At 60.9% G+C, this 14,391-nt stretch overlaps 1 protein-coding gene across 1 annotated transcript in view; it reads right to left on the reverse strand.

The window, feature by feature from the left end:
• Positions 1-929: 929 nt before the first annotated feature.
• The window catches only part of ADAM19 (ADAM metallopeptidase domain 19), a 33,778-nt gene continuing 20,316 nt past the window's right edge, over positions 930-14,391 (reverse strand). Inside the window, exons 10-21 of the mRNA XM_056113054.1 lie at positions 13,059-13,236; positions 10,785-10,874; positions 10,235-10,430; positions 9,175-9,283; positions 7,865-8,069; positions 7,211-7,288; positions 6,979-7,087; positions 4,924-5,068; positions 2,726-2,810; positions 2,391-2,615; positions 1,238-1,390; positions 930-1,066 (exon numbers count right to left, since the gene is read on the reverse strand). Coding sequence (XP_055969029.1) covers positions 1,013-1,066; positions 1,238-1,390; positions 2,391-2,615; positions 2,726-2,810; positions 4,924-5,068; positions 6,979-7,087; positions 7,211-7,288; positions 7,865-8,069; positions 9,175-9,283; positions 10,235-10,430; positions 10,785-10,874; positions 13,059-13,236 — 1,627 coding nt within the window. The 3' untranslated portion in view covers positions 930-1,012. The remainder of the gene's footprint in view (positions 1,067-1,237; positions 1,391-2,390; positions 2,616-2,725; positions 2,811-4,923; positions 5,069-6,978; positions 7,088-7,210; positions 7,289-7,864; positions 8,070-9,174; positions 9,284-10,234; positions 10,431-10,784; positions 10,875-13,058; positions 13,237-14,391) is intronic.

Here is a 14,391-nt window from a genome sequence, read left to right on the forward strand (position 1 = left end):
TCTGTGCAGAGAGAGGTCAGGGGTCCTGGGTGGGGGATGGGGCCTGGGAAACTCAAGTTTCTTCCTTTGAAAATTGAGGACACGTTGAAGCCCAGGCGCCCACCACTATCTGCGGGCGGCGGAAGACCCGTGCCCAGCACCTGCTGGGGGCCCCCTTCCCTGATCTGGGTGAGCCCCTTCCAGCCCCCATTGCTGTGAGGGGTCCCTTGGGGTCAAGCGGGGGGGGGGTCACTGGCAGTGGGCGGTGATGGCGGGCAGCAGTGGCGCCCCTTGGGAAGGCTGTGTGTGTGTGTGTGTGTGTGTGTGTGTGTGTGTGTGTGTGGTGGTGGGGGGCTGATGCCTGTCCCTGCCCATCAGGATGAGGAATGACCCCGCCAAGGGCTGCCCCTGGTGGGCACCGCCAAGGCCAGGACGGGAACAAAGGCGCGACCCTGCGGCCACCGCCAAGCACCAGGGCCTGAGGAGAGGCGGTTAGGACCACGGTCCATAGCACCACACGTCGGGTGGGTCAGTGGGGGGTGGGGGTGGAAGGGGGGGTAGCGACGGGAGACAGGATGAGTCCCCAGGGGACCTGGGGGGTCCAGCGGAAGAGACGCAGCGAGCAGGGCGGGGGCGGGGAGGGCGGCGTGCTTTGGCATCAAGGGAGTAGGGCGGCCCAGTGGTGTCCCTCCTAGGCTGCCCCACGACTAGTACCTGGTTGAGTCACTGACTCCGGGGGAGGGGGTGAGGGGAGTGAGTGGACGTGTCCACCGTGAGCAGATACCTGGGGGGGGGGGCGGAGCTGGCGTGGGGGTACAGCCTGGCTCTGGGGGGCGGGCAGGGGCTGCTATTGCACTAGGGGACACTTCCCCCAGCCCCGGGGGCCCGTGTGTGTGTGTGTGTGTGTGTGTGTGTGTGTGTGTGTGTGTGTGAGAGAGACGGCGGAGGGACCGGGAGGGGGACGGCAGGCGGGAGGAGAGTCCGGCGTGCTGACCACGGGGGAGGGACGCAGAGTTGCCAGCCGCGGAGGGTTCTAGATCCTGGAGTTGGCCATACCCGTGACCCTCTGTGATCTGTACTCAGGAAGCTGCAGAGAGAGCGAGGGGGGGAGGGGAGAGGGGGAGAGACCCGCTAAAGGCTGAGCCACGCTCAGGGGCCCCTGGGGGCCGACGGTGGGAAGGGTGAGGTCTGTGGCCCCCCCTCCCCACGTCCTGGAAGGCACCCGGCTCCGCCCCCCGACCCCCACTGCGGGGCTCACCTTTGGGATTGGGGCGGCTAGAGGCCGTGGATGCTGAGGGGTGGTCACTGGGGGCCGCAGGACGGGGACGCCACCTGGCCGGGGCAGGCCTTTGCGGCTGGGCACTGGGTTGGCGGGCAGCGCCTTCTGGGGCGGCCGAGGTCTGGAGAGGTCCTGGAGAAGGGGGGGACAGGAGAAGTGGGGAGCCTCACTCATGGGCTAGGGGTAGCCCGAGGACGGGGCCGTTACCATCCCGGTGCCTGTGCGGCAGTGCCCAGACAGTTTACCGGAAGGGCTATGCCACCGGGCGCCCCGCTAGGCCGGCTTGTCTGGCCTCACTTGCCCGGGAACCCACTTGTTCTTTTTGTTTTTCGGGTCACACCCGGCGATGCACAGGGGTTCTTCCTGGCTCTGCACTCAGGAATTACTCCTAGCGGTGCTCGGGGGACCACATGGGATGCTGGGAATCGAACCCGGGTTGGCCACGTGCAAGGCAAACGCCCAACCCGCTCGCTGTGCTATCGCTCCAGCCACCCACTTGTCTTTTTAAGGGTCCTGATGGTATCGTCACCTAAGTTGGAAACGAGGTCATCCCCAACCTCATCCCCTAATCTCGTCTTCCTGCCCTCACCGGAGTCCCACGTGCATGGAGACGGGCCGAGGTGGCAGCAGGAACTATAAACGGCCACAGTGGCCATGGGGAGGGAAGCCTGGGAGGACACAGGGATGCTGACACCGTATTCACGAGGGAGGAGCAGGGGGGAGGTGTGGGGGGAACATCCTGTTGACAGTGACCGAGGACACGTGTGGAGGAGGCAGGGTCGCCTGGACCCAGAGAGAGCGTGTCCCCTGTCCTACGAACACGGGGACAGCAGAGACTCCGGGAGGCCACTTGCCAGCTCCCCCGCAGCGTCCAAACCCTTGGCCACATCCACTGCCGTCTGCGTGTCTCATGAGAGGGGCCCTGGGCTCGGACTCGAACTCTAGGGCCGGGGCAGTGCAGCTGCGGGCTGGGAGAGGCGGAGGGCGAGCTGGGCATGTCTTGGGGGCCCGCTCCTCGCCCACCCTCCCAGGAAAGCAGAAAAAGGGGGACGGCGCAGCTCACCACCCACCAGGCCACCTGTCAAGCCCGACACCCCCGCCACCCCCTGCCCTCCCTTCCAGACCCTCTTACCTGGGAGGTGAAGCAGAGTGGGGCGGGGGGCACGGGCCGGCTCGGGGGAGGCCCCCGAGCGGACTCCTTCCTCTCCACGGAGACCCCAGACCCTGGGGGAGGCCTGGCCGGCCTGCTGGGGTGCGGGGGTGGGGGGGCCAGGGGGGAGCCACAGTGCAGGTAATCTGGAGGGGGCCGAGGAGGAGGCTGGGAGGGCTTCCGCAGGGTCTCCGGGGTGTTGGTCACCTGTGTGCGGGGGGGGGGACAGGGAAGGCGTGAGACTCGGGAGCGGCCCCGCCCCGCCCTGCCAGGGGCCCCTCCCCGGGGAGAGGGTGGGAGCAAGGGCTGGTGCTTACCTTCCTCTTGCTCTGGGGGGTCTGAAGCTTGAAAGTGGGGTTGGCGTGGCCTGTCCCGCTGTTCTGAGACACCCTGAAGGGGCAGCTGGGGATGGGAATGGGGGGGGCAGAGAGGGATGAGGGTGGAGGTCAGGTCCTACTGGCCCCTGTTCTACCTCCCTGTCCCCCTGTTCAGGGGGGCCAAGGGGGTAGAGGGGTGCTGGATGGGCAGGAGTGGGTGGCCAGTAATATCACACACACACACAGTGGGTGGCCAGTGAGAATATCACACACACACACACACACACACACACACACACACCCCAGCTTGCTCCGTCCTTTCAGGTCTGTGGTTCCTTTTTTTTTTTTTTTTTTTGCTTTTTTGGGTCACACCCAGCGATGCACAGGGGTTACTCCTGGCTCTGCACTCAGGAGTCACTCCTGGTGGTGCTCAGAGGACACTATGGGATGCTGGGAATCGAACCCGTGTCGGCTGCGTGCCAGGAAAACGCCCGACCCGCTGTGCTATCTCTCCAGCCCCAGGTCTGGGGTTCCTCAAGGAGCACGGACCCTTTGCCAGACCCAGATATGCGGATCCCACTGAGAAACCCCCACTAGAACACATGCAACTCTGCAAGGTCCGTAAGATCCTTGGAGGCACCCAGCAGGAGGGCAGGACAGGGGATGTGGGGAAAGGGTGCCCTTGGGGGGAGGGTTACCCTTGGGGGGGCCCTCCATGCTTTGCCGGGGCTTCTGGGGCAAGACCCAGGCTCCAAGAAGGAAAGTGCGTCCCCTAGCGGGAGACTGGGGGTAGGAGGTACGGTGTTGGGGATGGTAGTAGGGAAACGGGGGTGGGGGGTGGGAGGGGGCCTTGGTGGTGGGAGACGTGCACCGGTGGAGGGATGGGTGCTGGGTCATTGTATGACTGAAACGCAACCATGAACAGCTTTGAAAAGGTCAATCTCACAGATATAAAATTTAAAAAAAATAAAGAAAAAAAAGTAAGGTGGAATTCATGCCCAATTCAATCAGCTTAACCAATGGCTGAATAACCAGCAGTAATCCTACATTAAAAGAAAGGAAAAAAAAAAGACCCAGGCTCCATCCCAGCGCCCCGCCCCCACTCCTTGCAACATCCCCCCTCCTCCCAGCTGTGCCCCCCACCCCGACCCTGACAAAAGTGACTGAAATCACATGCATTTGAAAATCACTGTATCACTATATCACTGTCATTCCGTTGTTCATTCATTTACTCAAGCAGCCGCCAGTAATGTCTCTATTCGTCCCAGTCCTGACATTTTAGCAGCCTCTTCTTACTCGTCTTTCCCAACGATTGGAGGCTCTTTCAGGGTCAGGGGAATGAGACCTGTTATAGTTACTGGTTTTGGCATATGGAATACGCCACGGGGAGCTTGCCAGGCTCTGCCCGTGCGGGTGGGATACTCTCGGTAGCTTGGCGGACTCTCTGAGAGGCATATGTATGTATAATATATATATATATTATATTTCCCTCTATGATTTGTTGCCTACTGTCTGAAATGCAACAAACATGGGTGGTAATTATGAAAAATGGGTAGAAAGTGTCTTACTATAGTATACTCCGATCTGGGAGGAGCAGCCAATTGAAAATAAAACGATGAGAGCTCAAACTTTAAATAAAACAGGAAGAAGGGGAGATCAGATAGAACGAGGGGAGCCCCGCCGTCTGAGGGCGGGAGCACCGGTTCGGTTTGGGGATGATGGTGAGGGGGTCCGGGTCTTGAGTGAACAGGCTGGGGGAGGGGAAGGTCTTCAAGCTGCGTGTGGGGTCTTTTTCGTTTCTTTTCTTTTTTGCTTTTTGGGGTCACACCCGGTGATGCACAGGTGTAACGTTACTCCTGGCTCTGCACTCAGGAATTACTGCTGGCGATGCTTGGGGGACCCTATGGGATGCTGGGGATCGAACCCAGGTGAGCTGCGTGCAAGGCAAGTGCCCTCCCCACTGTCCTACACTCTGGCCCCTGTATGTATCTTTTTTTAATTTTTCTTTTTGGGTCACACCTGGGGATGCTCAGTGGTTACTCCTGGCTCTGCACTCAGGAATCACTCCTGGTGGTGCTCAGGGGATCCTATGGGATGCTGGGGATCGAACCCCGGTCGGCTGCGTGCAAGGCAAACGCCCTCCCTGCTGTGCTACCGCTTCAGCCGCTGCGCGCGCACGTCCTTGCGCAAGGTCTTACCGGAAGCGCTGCTGCAGCGCGCTGGGCAGTGTCCAGGGCGCCAGCCTGCCCAGCTTGGGGTTGCGGCGGTAGCAGCGGAGGCCCAGCAGCAGGCAGGCCAGCAGGAAGACGGCGCTGCCCAGCCCGGCCACCACGGCGCCGGCGTCTGCAGAAGAAATGGGCGGACGGACAGACAAACGGATGGACGGATGGGAGGAAGGGGTGGGGGTGGGGGGTGGCAGTGGGAGGTGGGGCGGGGCGAGGAGGGGGTCGGGGACAGACAGAAGGACACGCTCAGCACCGTGCACAGGCGCTCCCACCGCGGCCCCCCTCCCCCCTCCCCCACACACCCCCGTGCACCCCGGACCACCTACGCGTGTGCCATCGGGGCCTGGGGCGACGCTGGATACACAACCCTGGGGAACCAGAGGGCGCGGCCGAGCCAGCCCCACGGATGCTCCCAGCCGGTCTGTGTAACTGCAGAGACACGAGCTCAAGCCCGGGCCCGAGCCGCCCTGCCCGCTGTCAGCCCCGCATCACTGGGCTGGCGCGTGTGTTTGTGTGTTTTTTTTTTTTTTTGGCGGGGCGGGTTCACTCCTAGCTCAAAGAGGATCAAACCAGGGAAAGGCGCGGTGAGAGGCAGAGCCACTGATTTTACCAATCGCTCCACGGCAGTGAGGGAGGCACTAATGTGTTTGGCTCACCCCTGTCTTGATGGTGTGTGTGTGTGTGTGTGTGTGTGTGTGTGACCATTCTTCTTGCCTTCCATCTGCAAAACTTGCAAACTGGCCCTTGATCAAAGCCATCTCCCCAACCCCACAAAACACACTTTCATCTGCTTTATGGGTTTAGATTTCCTTCTTTGATTTTGTTAAAAAAAAAAAAAGGTGGAGAGGGCACCTTCCCCGCATGCGCAGGACCCCAGTTCAGTCCCCAGCACCCTGTGCTCCCTGGGCACCACAGGCGGAGGTCCTCAAGCACCCCAGGGTGGCACTGGGACCCCCAAGTAGCACAGGGGCCGGGCAGCTCCACATGCTGGGAGCCGGGCACTGAAGCGGCCAGCCCTAGGGGAAAACGGGGATCTTGGGGGTGAAAAATGTGCACTGGTGGAGGGATGGGTCATTGTACGACTGACAACCAATTATGAACAGCTTTGGAAGGGTCTATCTCAATTAAAAAATTTATTTTTATTTTTTTTGTATGACCGAAACCCAATTATGAACAGCTTCGGAAGGGTCTATATTCAATTAAAAATTATTTTTAATTTTTAAAAAATTTTTAAATAAAACAGGAAGAAGGGGGAGATCAGATAGAAAGAGGGGAGCCCTGCCGTCTGAGGGCGGGAGCACCAGTTTGGTTTGGGGGTGGTGGTGAGGGGGTTGGGGTCTTGAGCGAACAGGCTGTGGGGAGGGGAAAGGTTCTGAGCTGCGTGTGGGCCACCCAAGTGTCACTCGGGCACAAAGAAAAGAAAAGAATGGGAAAAACAGAGGAACGGAGAAAGGGAGGGAGGGATGAGGAAGGAAGGAAAAAGAAAGGGAGGGAGGAAAGGAGGAAGGAAGGAAGGAAGGAAGGGAGGGAGGGAGGGAGGGAGGGAGGAAGGAAAAAGGGAGGAAGGAAAGGGAGAAAGGAAGAAAGGGAGGAAGGGAGGGAAAAAGGGAGGAAGAAAAGGGAGAAGGAAGGAAGGGAGGAAGGAGGAAATGAGAAAGGAAGGGAAGGACAGAAAGCCAGGAGGGCTGTTTTTTTAAACAATTTGGAAATCCGGACTCGACCCTGAGTCTCAACTAACTTGTGCGCTCCAGGATCTAAAGGGTCAAGAAGCATCATCAGTTGCCCCCCCCCCCGCCCCCGCCGGAAAGGAAGGACCGTGCAAAAACCTTCCTAGTGCCCGGGAGGGGGAGGGGGAGGGGAGGGGGGCTCTGCCCTTTCCCTGCACTGTCGCGTGCCCGTGTCCACGTGAGCAGGAGAGGCTGACCCCAGATGGCTGCCCTACTACACTGTGTCCCGTGACCCCTGCCCCCTGCGACAGGTGGCCCCACCCGCCCCAGAAGGTGGGAGCCCCCGGGGCCAGACACTCACGTTCGGCAGGCAGGGGCCCGCTGTCCACACTGCCCCCCTGGCCCGGCCTGTCGCAGAACGGCGGGGCCCAGCCCCTGTCACAGTGGCAGTTGCCCTTATTGTTGCAGACCTGGGGGTGGGGGGAAGGGGGCGTGGCCCAGGTGTCAGCACCTTGGACAGCGCCCCCTGGGCCCAGCAGCCCAGCCCGGCCCATCCAGTCCCGTCCCAGCAGCAGGAGCTCCTGGGGACCTACCCCGCGGCCGTTGCACTGCCTCTCGCAGCCTTCCATGTGGAAGAAGGAGGTGTTTCTGCACTGGCCCTCGAAGCAGATCTGCAGGGGGGCATGGTGGAGGGGAGGGGAGCGCGCCATCAGCTCCAGGCTGGGTGGGGGTTGTGGGGGCGTGGGATGAGGGACCACAGGGGTAGCTGGGCTGCTGGGGGCTCGGGCGTGGGGAGTTACACGCCCATGACCATTTGCGATTGGGCGAGAGGTGGGCGGGAGAAAGCCGTCGATGCTGGACATCGATTCATTAGTGCGTTATTAATTCATCAACTAATTAGTTCTTTAATTAATCAACTGCTCAAATTTGTCTTATGCCAAAACCGAGGACAGCGACGCCAGTTCTGGGCTGGCACACAGATGCTGCTCAGTCACCCGGATGGCTGGAGACAGGGTCCCCGCCCTCTCCCTCCCCCCTCATCTCCCCCCTCCCCCTCTCCCGAGACCAATTTGGCAGAGGGTGACAGGGCTGGCAGGCAGCGAGGGAGGGAGGGAGAGAGGGAGACTCTCAGCTGTCTCGGGCCACACTGCACTGTGCCAAGGAAGGAAGTCCCCGCCGAGGGGCCAGGATTGGGGATGGGGTGGGGTATGTGGCCGGGACCCGAGGCCTAGCGGGCCAGGACTCACGTGGTGGTAGCCACACTTGGTCCCGGTCATCACCAGCCCCGGATCCAGCATGTCGCCCTCCTCCTCGGGGGCGCGGTAGACATGGGTGCCGCGGCAGCGGATGCGCCGGCCATCGATATCGATGTTGGTGTCGATGGACACGGTGTTGGACTCCAGGGGCCGCGCCTCCGAGCTCTGGCACTGGATCTTCCCGCACTTGGCGTCTCTGCGCCCGGGAGAGGAGAGTGAGATGGGGGCATGGCCCGGAAGGGACGAGGGGTGTGGGGGGGCAGAGTGGGTACACAGGGTGGGGGGAGCGGGTGGGGGAGGGGGACAGATTAGATGTATGGGCAGAGGGGTGATTCGGTGGGTAGATGGGGAGTTGGATAGATGAGTGGGGAGGTGGGTGGGCGGCTGGCTGGCTGGGTGGGTGGGGAGCTGGTTAAGTGATGAGTGGGTGGGTGGCTGGGTGGGGGGCTGGCTGGCTGGCTGACTGGGTCGGTGGGTGGCTGGTTGTTTGGGTGGGTGAGTGGCTGGGTGGCCGGCTGGCTGTTTGGGTTGGTGGATGGCTGGTTGGTTGAGTGGCTGGCTGGTTGGTTGGGTGGTGGGTTGGCTGGTTGGGTGGGTGGGTGGCTGGTTGGGCGGGTGGGTGGCTGGCTGGCTGGCTGGCTGGCTGGTTGGGTGGATGGGTGGGTGGCTGGTTGGGTGGTGGGTTGACTGGTTGGCTGGCTGGCTGGGTGGCTGGTTGGGTGGGTGGGTGGCTCGCTGGCAGGTTGGATGGGTGGGTGGGTGGCTGGCTGAATGGTTGGGTGGGTGGGTGGGGGGCTGGCTGGCTGGGGAGCCGTGAGGGGATGTTGGAATGAATGAAAAAGTATGAGAGACCCATCATTTCATTTCATCATCCTGTTATTCGTCGATTGCCTCGAGCAGGCCCCAGTAACGTCTCTTTCATCCTAGCCCTGAGATTATATTCAAGGCTCTTTAGGAGAAAAAGTATGAATGAGCAGATAATGTGAGGGTATAACCAAGAGAGGGTATCACTAGCATCAAGAAGTGACTATCATGGGCTGACTCTCCCAGGCTTTAAGGAGGTTCCAGAGACAACGGGACACGCCTTCCAGGAGGCCCCGCCAACGCCTGGCCAGCACCTGGCCCTTGATCTCCCCAGGACTGACATGCACCAGCCCAGCCCTGGGCCCACCAGCCTGACATGCAGATGAAACAGAGGAGGCAGGGGTGGGGGGTGGGCAGCTGTGGGCACCAGCCCTGCTGGGGGAAGGGAAGCGGGGGGGGGGAAAGGGGAAGGTGGGTGTCTCTGGCCTGGGCCTCACCTCATGCTGCACTTCCTGTGCTCCCCGTTCATGTCCTTCCCACAGTTCCCAAAGGTGTCCCCGGCCACATTCACCCTCTCGAAGCAGAGATCAGGCGCAGGCTGGGCCCCTGGTTGGCAAGAAACTGTGGTCAGTGAGGGCAAAGCTCCGGGCCCTTGGGGGGAGATTGTGAGGTTAAAAAGAGTTTGGCCATAACACCCAGAAGGAGAGAGAGAGAGAGAGAGAGAGAGAGAGAGAGAGAGAGAGAGAGAGAGAGAGAGAGAATGTGCCTGCCACAGAGGCGGGGTGGTGGGTGGGGGTCGGGAAGGGGTACTGGGGGCATTGGTGATGGAGATGATGGATAATTGGGCAAGGAGTGGAGGGATGGATATATGAACACTGTATGACCGAAATGAAATGTAATCGTGCAAGTTTGTAAGTCTGTAACTGTATCTCCTGGGAATTCATTAAATACGTAAATAAATGTCACTGTCACTCCCGTTGTTCATCGATTTGCTCGAGCAGGCCCAGTAACGTCTATTGTGAGATTTGTTGTTACTGTGTTTGGCATATTGAATATGTCATGGGGAGCTTGCCAGGCTTTGCCGTGCGGGCGAGATACTCTCGGTAGCTTGCCGGGCTCTCCGAGAGGGGCGGAGGAATCGAACCTGGGTCAGCCAGGTCGGCCGCATGCGAGGCAAACGCCCTACCCGGTGGGCTTTCGCTCCAGCCCAAATAAAGAACTAAATAAAGAAATAAAAGAAAGCGTTTGGGGGTGTGTGTGTGGAGGGTAGAGGTGCAGAGGTGGGACAGTGCGTAAGGCTCGCTTGTGGCTGGCCGGGCTTCGAGCCCCGTCAGGATGTGATATGTCTGAGCACAGAGCCAGGAGTCAGCCCTGAGCCCTGCCTGCCTGCCGCCTCCGGGTGCGGGAGGGTAGCACAGCATCCGGGAGTAGGACGGATGGAAGGAGCCTGGCCGCCGCCTCAAACTGGAAGCCCACTGGGATTGAGGCGCACTCTGCAGTCCGGCAGGGGGTGAGGGGGCGGCCAGGGGTGCGTGGTGGTGGGTGGGGAGTGCTCACCGGGCCCCCACAGCTGCTGGCACTGCTGCTGGTAGGTGAGGCACATGCCGTTGTAGCAGTAGGCCTGGCCCCCCTCGCAGGGCGTGCCGTCCATCTGGTAGTAGTTGGTGGGGCAGTGGGGGGACGTGCCCGTGCAGAACTCGGGGAGGTCGCACTGCCGCGCCCGCGTGCGGCAGGGGGTGCCGGGGGCCAGCAGCTGTGTGTGGAGGGGGGGAGGGAGGGGAGCGAGCGGTGAGAGCCACCGGCTTGGCCCTTGGCCCCCACCCCCAGCCCTCGCAAACTCACTCACTCACTCACTCACTCACTCGAACCCGAACCGCATCGGCCCCCCTGCCGCCTCCTCCCGGCAGTGGGCAAAAAGGAAGTCAGAGAGATGCCCCCTAGATGGTGCTGTGGGGGGTCGGGGCAGGGGCTGAGGATAGCTCTCCGGGAGCTCCCAGTGTCCGGCGCAGACCCGCTTTGCTGTCGGGAGGGGGCCCCTGCCAACCTCCCCCACCGCCCCCCTCTACCCCCCCCCGCAGGGCAGGCAGGGGTGCGGCCGGTCACTCACCCTGCAGTGCTGGCAGCAGGCGCCGTGGGCACACTGGGCGCCCGGCCGCAGGGTGCAGTTGCTGGCGTTACAGCAGGGGTTGTCACACTCCTGGGGAGAAGAGGGGAGCGTAGGGGACACGTGAGCCGCATGGTGGGGACACAGGGACCATCGTCGTGGCCCTGTCATCTCCCCACCCCCCAGATGCTGAGGGAGAGTTTGCTCCTCGCGGCTGCCTGGCTCTGGTGGGCACCAAGGCTGCCGGGGAGGGCTGGGCCGGGGGGGTCGACAGCACAGCAGGGAAGGGGCTCATCTTGCATCCCTGAGGGTCCCCTGAGCCCCACCAGGACCACCGCCAGGTGTGGCCCAAGCACACACACACACACACACACACACGAGAACAAAAATATCCGGGGAAGTTGGGGGGGGGGATAGGCTTGTCCTGGGGAGACCCCCCAGGGGCGCTGGGTCCCTGTCACCTACAGGTTTCTCCTATCCTCCCTGCAGCTCCAGCCCAGGGCCCCATGAGGCAGAATCATCCCTCCTTGCAGGTGGGGAAACTGAGGCACAAGGCATTTTCCCCTCCCTCCCCTCACTGCGACTCCCACCCCTCATCTCTCCTGTTCCCAGCTCTGCTATTCTTTTTTTAGGTGTTTTTTTAATTCTTTTTTTCCTTTTCAGGTCATACCCGACGATGCACAGGGGTTCCTCCTGGCTCTGCACTCAGGAATCACTCCTGGCGGTGCTCAGGGGACCGTCTGGGATGGTGGGAATGGAACCTGAGTTGGCCGCGTGCAAGGCAAACAGCCTCCCTGCTGTGCTATAGCTCCAGCCCCACTTTGTTTTGGTTTTGGGGCCACACCCAGCAGTACCCAGGGCTTTACTCCTGATTCTGGGCCCAGGGATTGCTCCTGCTGGGCTTATGAGACCATCTGTGGTGCCGGGGACACCACCGTGACCCCACCCCTCCGTAACCCCAAGGATCTGCGGGTGGAGGTCCTCCGTCCCGGTCCCAGGGTGCAGCACCACGCCCCAGCCTCCCGCAGCTGAAGGCACAGGCGTCCCGGTATTTGCTCACCAGCTGTGTCCACTCCGATGCCGTCCACCCCCCACCCCTCACCTCCATCCGCAGATTCCTGGGCCTGGGCTGATCTGTGTATGGGGGGGCAGGTAGGGGACGGGCACCGTAGCGTCCGATGCATCGGGGAAGGTGGGTGCAGGCGGAGTCCAGCCCACAGAGGCCTGCAGTCTTACCTCCCTGCAAATCTCCAGCTGTTCGTGAAGCCCCCCACGCCCATCCCCTGCCCCAGATGGCTTTGTGTCAACAGACGTCATATCAAAGTTAGAAAACAAACAAACAAACAACACTGTCCTCCCGTTGTTCATCGATTTGCTCGAGCAGGCCCAGTAACGTCTCCATTGTGAGACTTGTTATTACTGTGTCTGGCATATCGAATGCGTCACGAGGAGCTTGCCAGGCTTTGCCGTGCGGGCGAGATACTTTCGGTAGCTTGCCGGGCTCTCGAGAGGGGCGGAGGAATCGAACCTGGGTCAGCCAGGTCGGCCGCGTGTGAGGCAAACGCCCTACCGCTGTGCTATCCCTCCAGTCAGAAACAAAACAAAACAAAACAAAAACTAAAACCAAAAACCAAAAAAATCAAACCTAACAAACATTAAGTTGGGGTCTCAGTTTTCCTTTTCTTATTTTTTGGTGTTGGGGCCACACCCAGCAGTACTCAGGGCTTTACTCCTGGCTTAGTGCTCAGAGATTGCTTTCTCTGTGTGGCGTATGGGACCATTTGTGGTACTGGGGGACCCAGGTTGGCCGAGGGCAGGGCAAGCACCCTCCTCACTGTCCTTCCACCCCCCTCCCGAGTCCCTTTTTCTGCAGAAGCCGGGGCAGCTTCTGAAAACGCCCAACGCGGGACGCGGGGCTGGAGCGATAGCACAGCGGGGAGGGCGTTTGCCTTGCACGAGGCCGACCCAGGTTTGATTCCCAGCATCCCATAGGGTCCCCCGAGCACTGCCAGGAGTGATTCCTGAGTGCAGAGCCAGGAGGAGCCCCTGAGCATCACCGGGTGTGACACAAAAAACAACAACAACACCAACAACAAAAAACAGAACAAATTCCAGGCAGCTAGCAGCGGAGAGGGTTCAAGGGGGCGGGATCTCTTCGGGCTGCAGGAACGGATCACGGCGGGGCAGAGTGGCCCACCAGGCGGGGGGTTGAGACAGGGGAAAGGCTGCCACCCGGGCACTGCCCACTGCACCCTCCTGCCCAGGGCCCGGCCTCACCTGTTCCTCACCGCAGTCGCACTCCTCCCCCTCCTCCAGGTAGCCGTTCCCGCACCTGCGGCCGCCGTACATGGTGCTGGTGTCCGGCATGTTGGACAGGCACATGCCCCCGCCCGACAGCAGGTAGCGCTCCAGCTCCCGCCGGTTGCAGTTGTTGAACACCCTGGGGAAGGGATGGCTGGGGGGGACACGGGCGGGCAGGGAGGTTGGGGTGAGCCTCGGCGGATGGGTGACCAGCCGGGCCAACCCCCTCCCTGCTCTCCGCTCCCCGCCCCGCCCCGGGGGTCTGCATGCACCGGGGGTCTCGGCACTGCCCCCCTCTCTGCTGAGGGGCACACAGATGCAGCGGGTAGGGGTAAGGCCCAAGGGCTGGGGGCACCCCCCAGGCCCCCAGCCCTGCTCTCCCCAAAACCGACAGGAGAGGCTGCAACATCCTCCCCAGGCTGGGCCTGTTGTGTTTGCAGGCTGGGGCCACACTGCACACGCAGCCAACTCACACTGACGCACTCACATACACACACTCACACTCCTATACACACTCACACACAAGCTCACACACACACTCCCATACACGCTCACACATTCCCATATACACACTCACACACATGATCACACACTCGCTCACACACACATGCTGACACACTCCCATGCACACTCACACACACTTCCAGACTCACACACTCCACACACATATTCATACACACACACTTCCATACACACACAAGCTCACACTCCACACATTATGTCCACAGTCACACACACCCACACAGTTCATACCTACTCATACTCCAAACACACACTCAGATACACACGCCACGCATACACACCCACACAGTTCACGTGCATTCACATACACACACTCGCATACACACTCACAAAATCACCCTTCACAAACACAGCCATACACCCACAGTTCACACCTACTCACACTCACACACACTCACATACACAACACAAACTCACACTCCACACGCACATGCCCACAGTCATATACACCCACTCACACTCACCCAAACACACTCATATCCACACCCCCACATATACACCCCACAGTTCACACCCACTCACACTCACCCCCACCCACGGACACACAATCAACACTCACATACACCCCTGGTTCACTCCCACTCCACCACGCTCCCACACACTTGCACACACCCACTCACACACGCACTCACACACACATACTCACACTCACGCCTGCTTAGACTCACATACTCTCACACACACACACACACACGCACCCTTGCACTCGAGCTCTTCCTCGCACGTGTCTGTTGGTGGCCTCACTGTCCCTCTCCCTTGGTCCCTCCGTCCCCCGGGCCCCCGGCTC

The sequence above is a fragment of the Sorex fumeus genome, unplaced genomic scaffold, assembly GCF_029834395.1.
Source record: "Sorex fumeus unplaced genomic scaffold, SorFum_2.1 ptg000019l, whole genome shotgun sequence".
NCBI lineage: Eukaryota > Metazoa > Chordata > Mammalia > Eulipotyphla > Soricidae > Sorex > Sorex fumeus.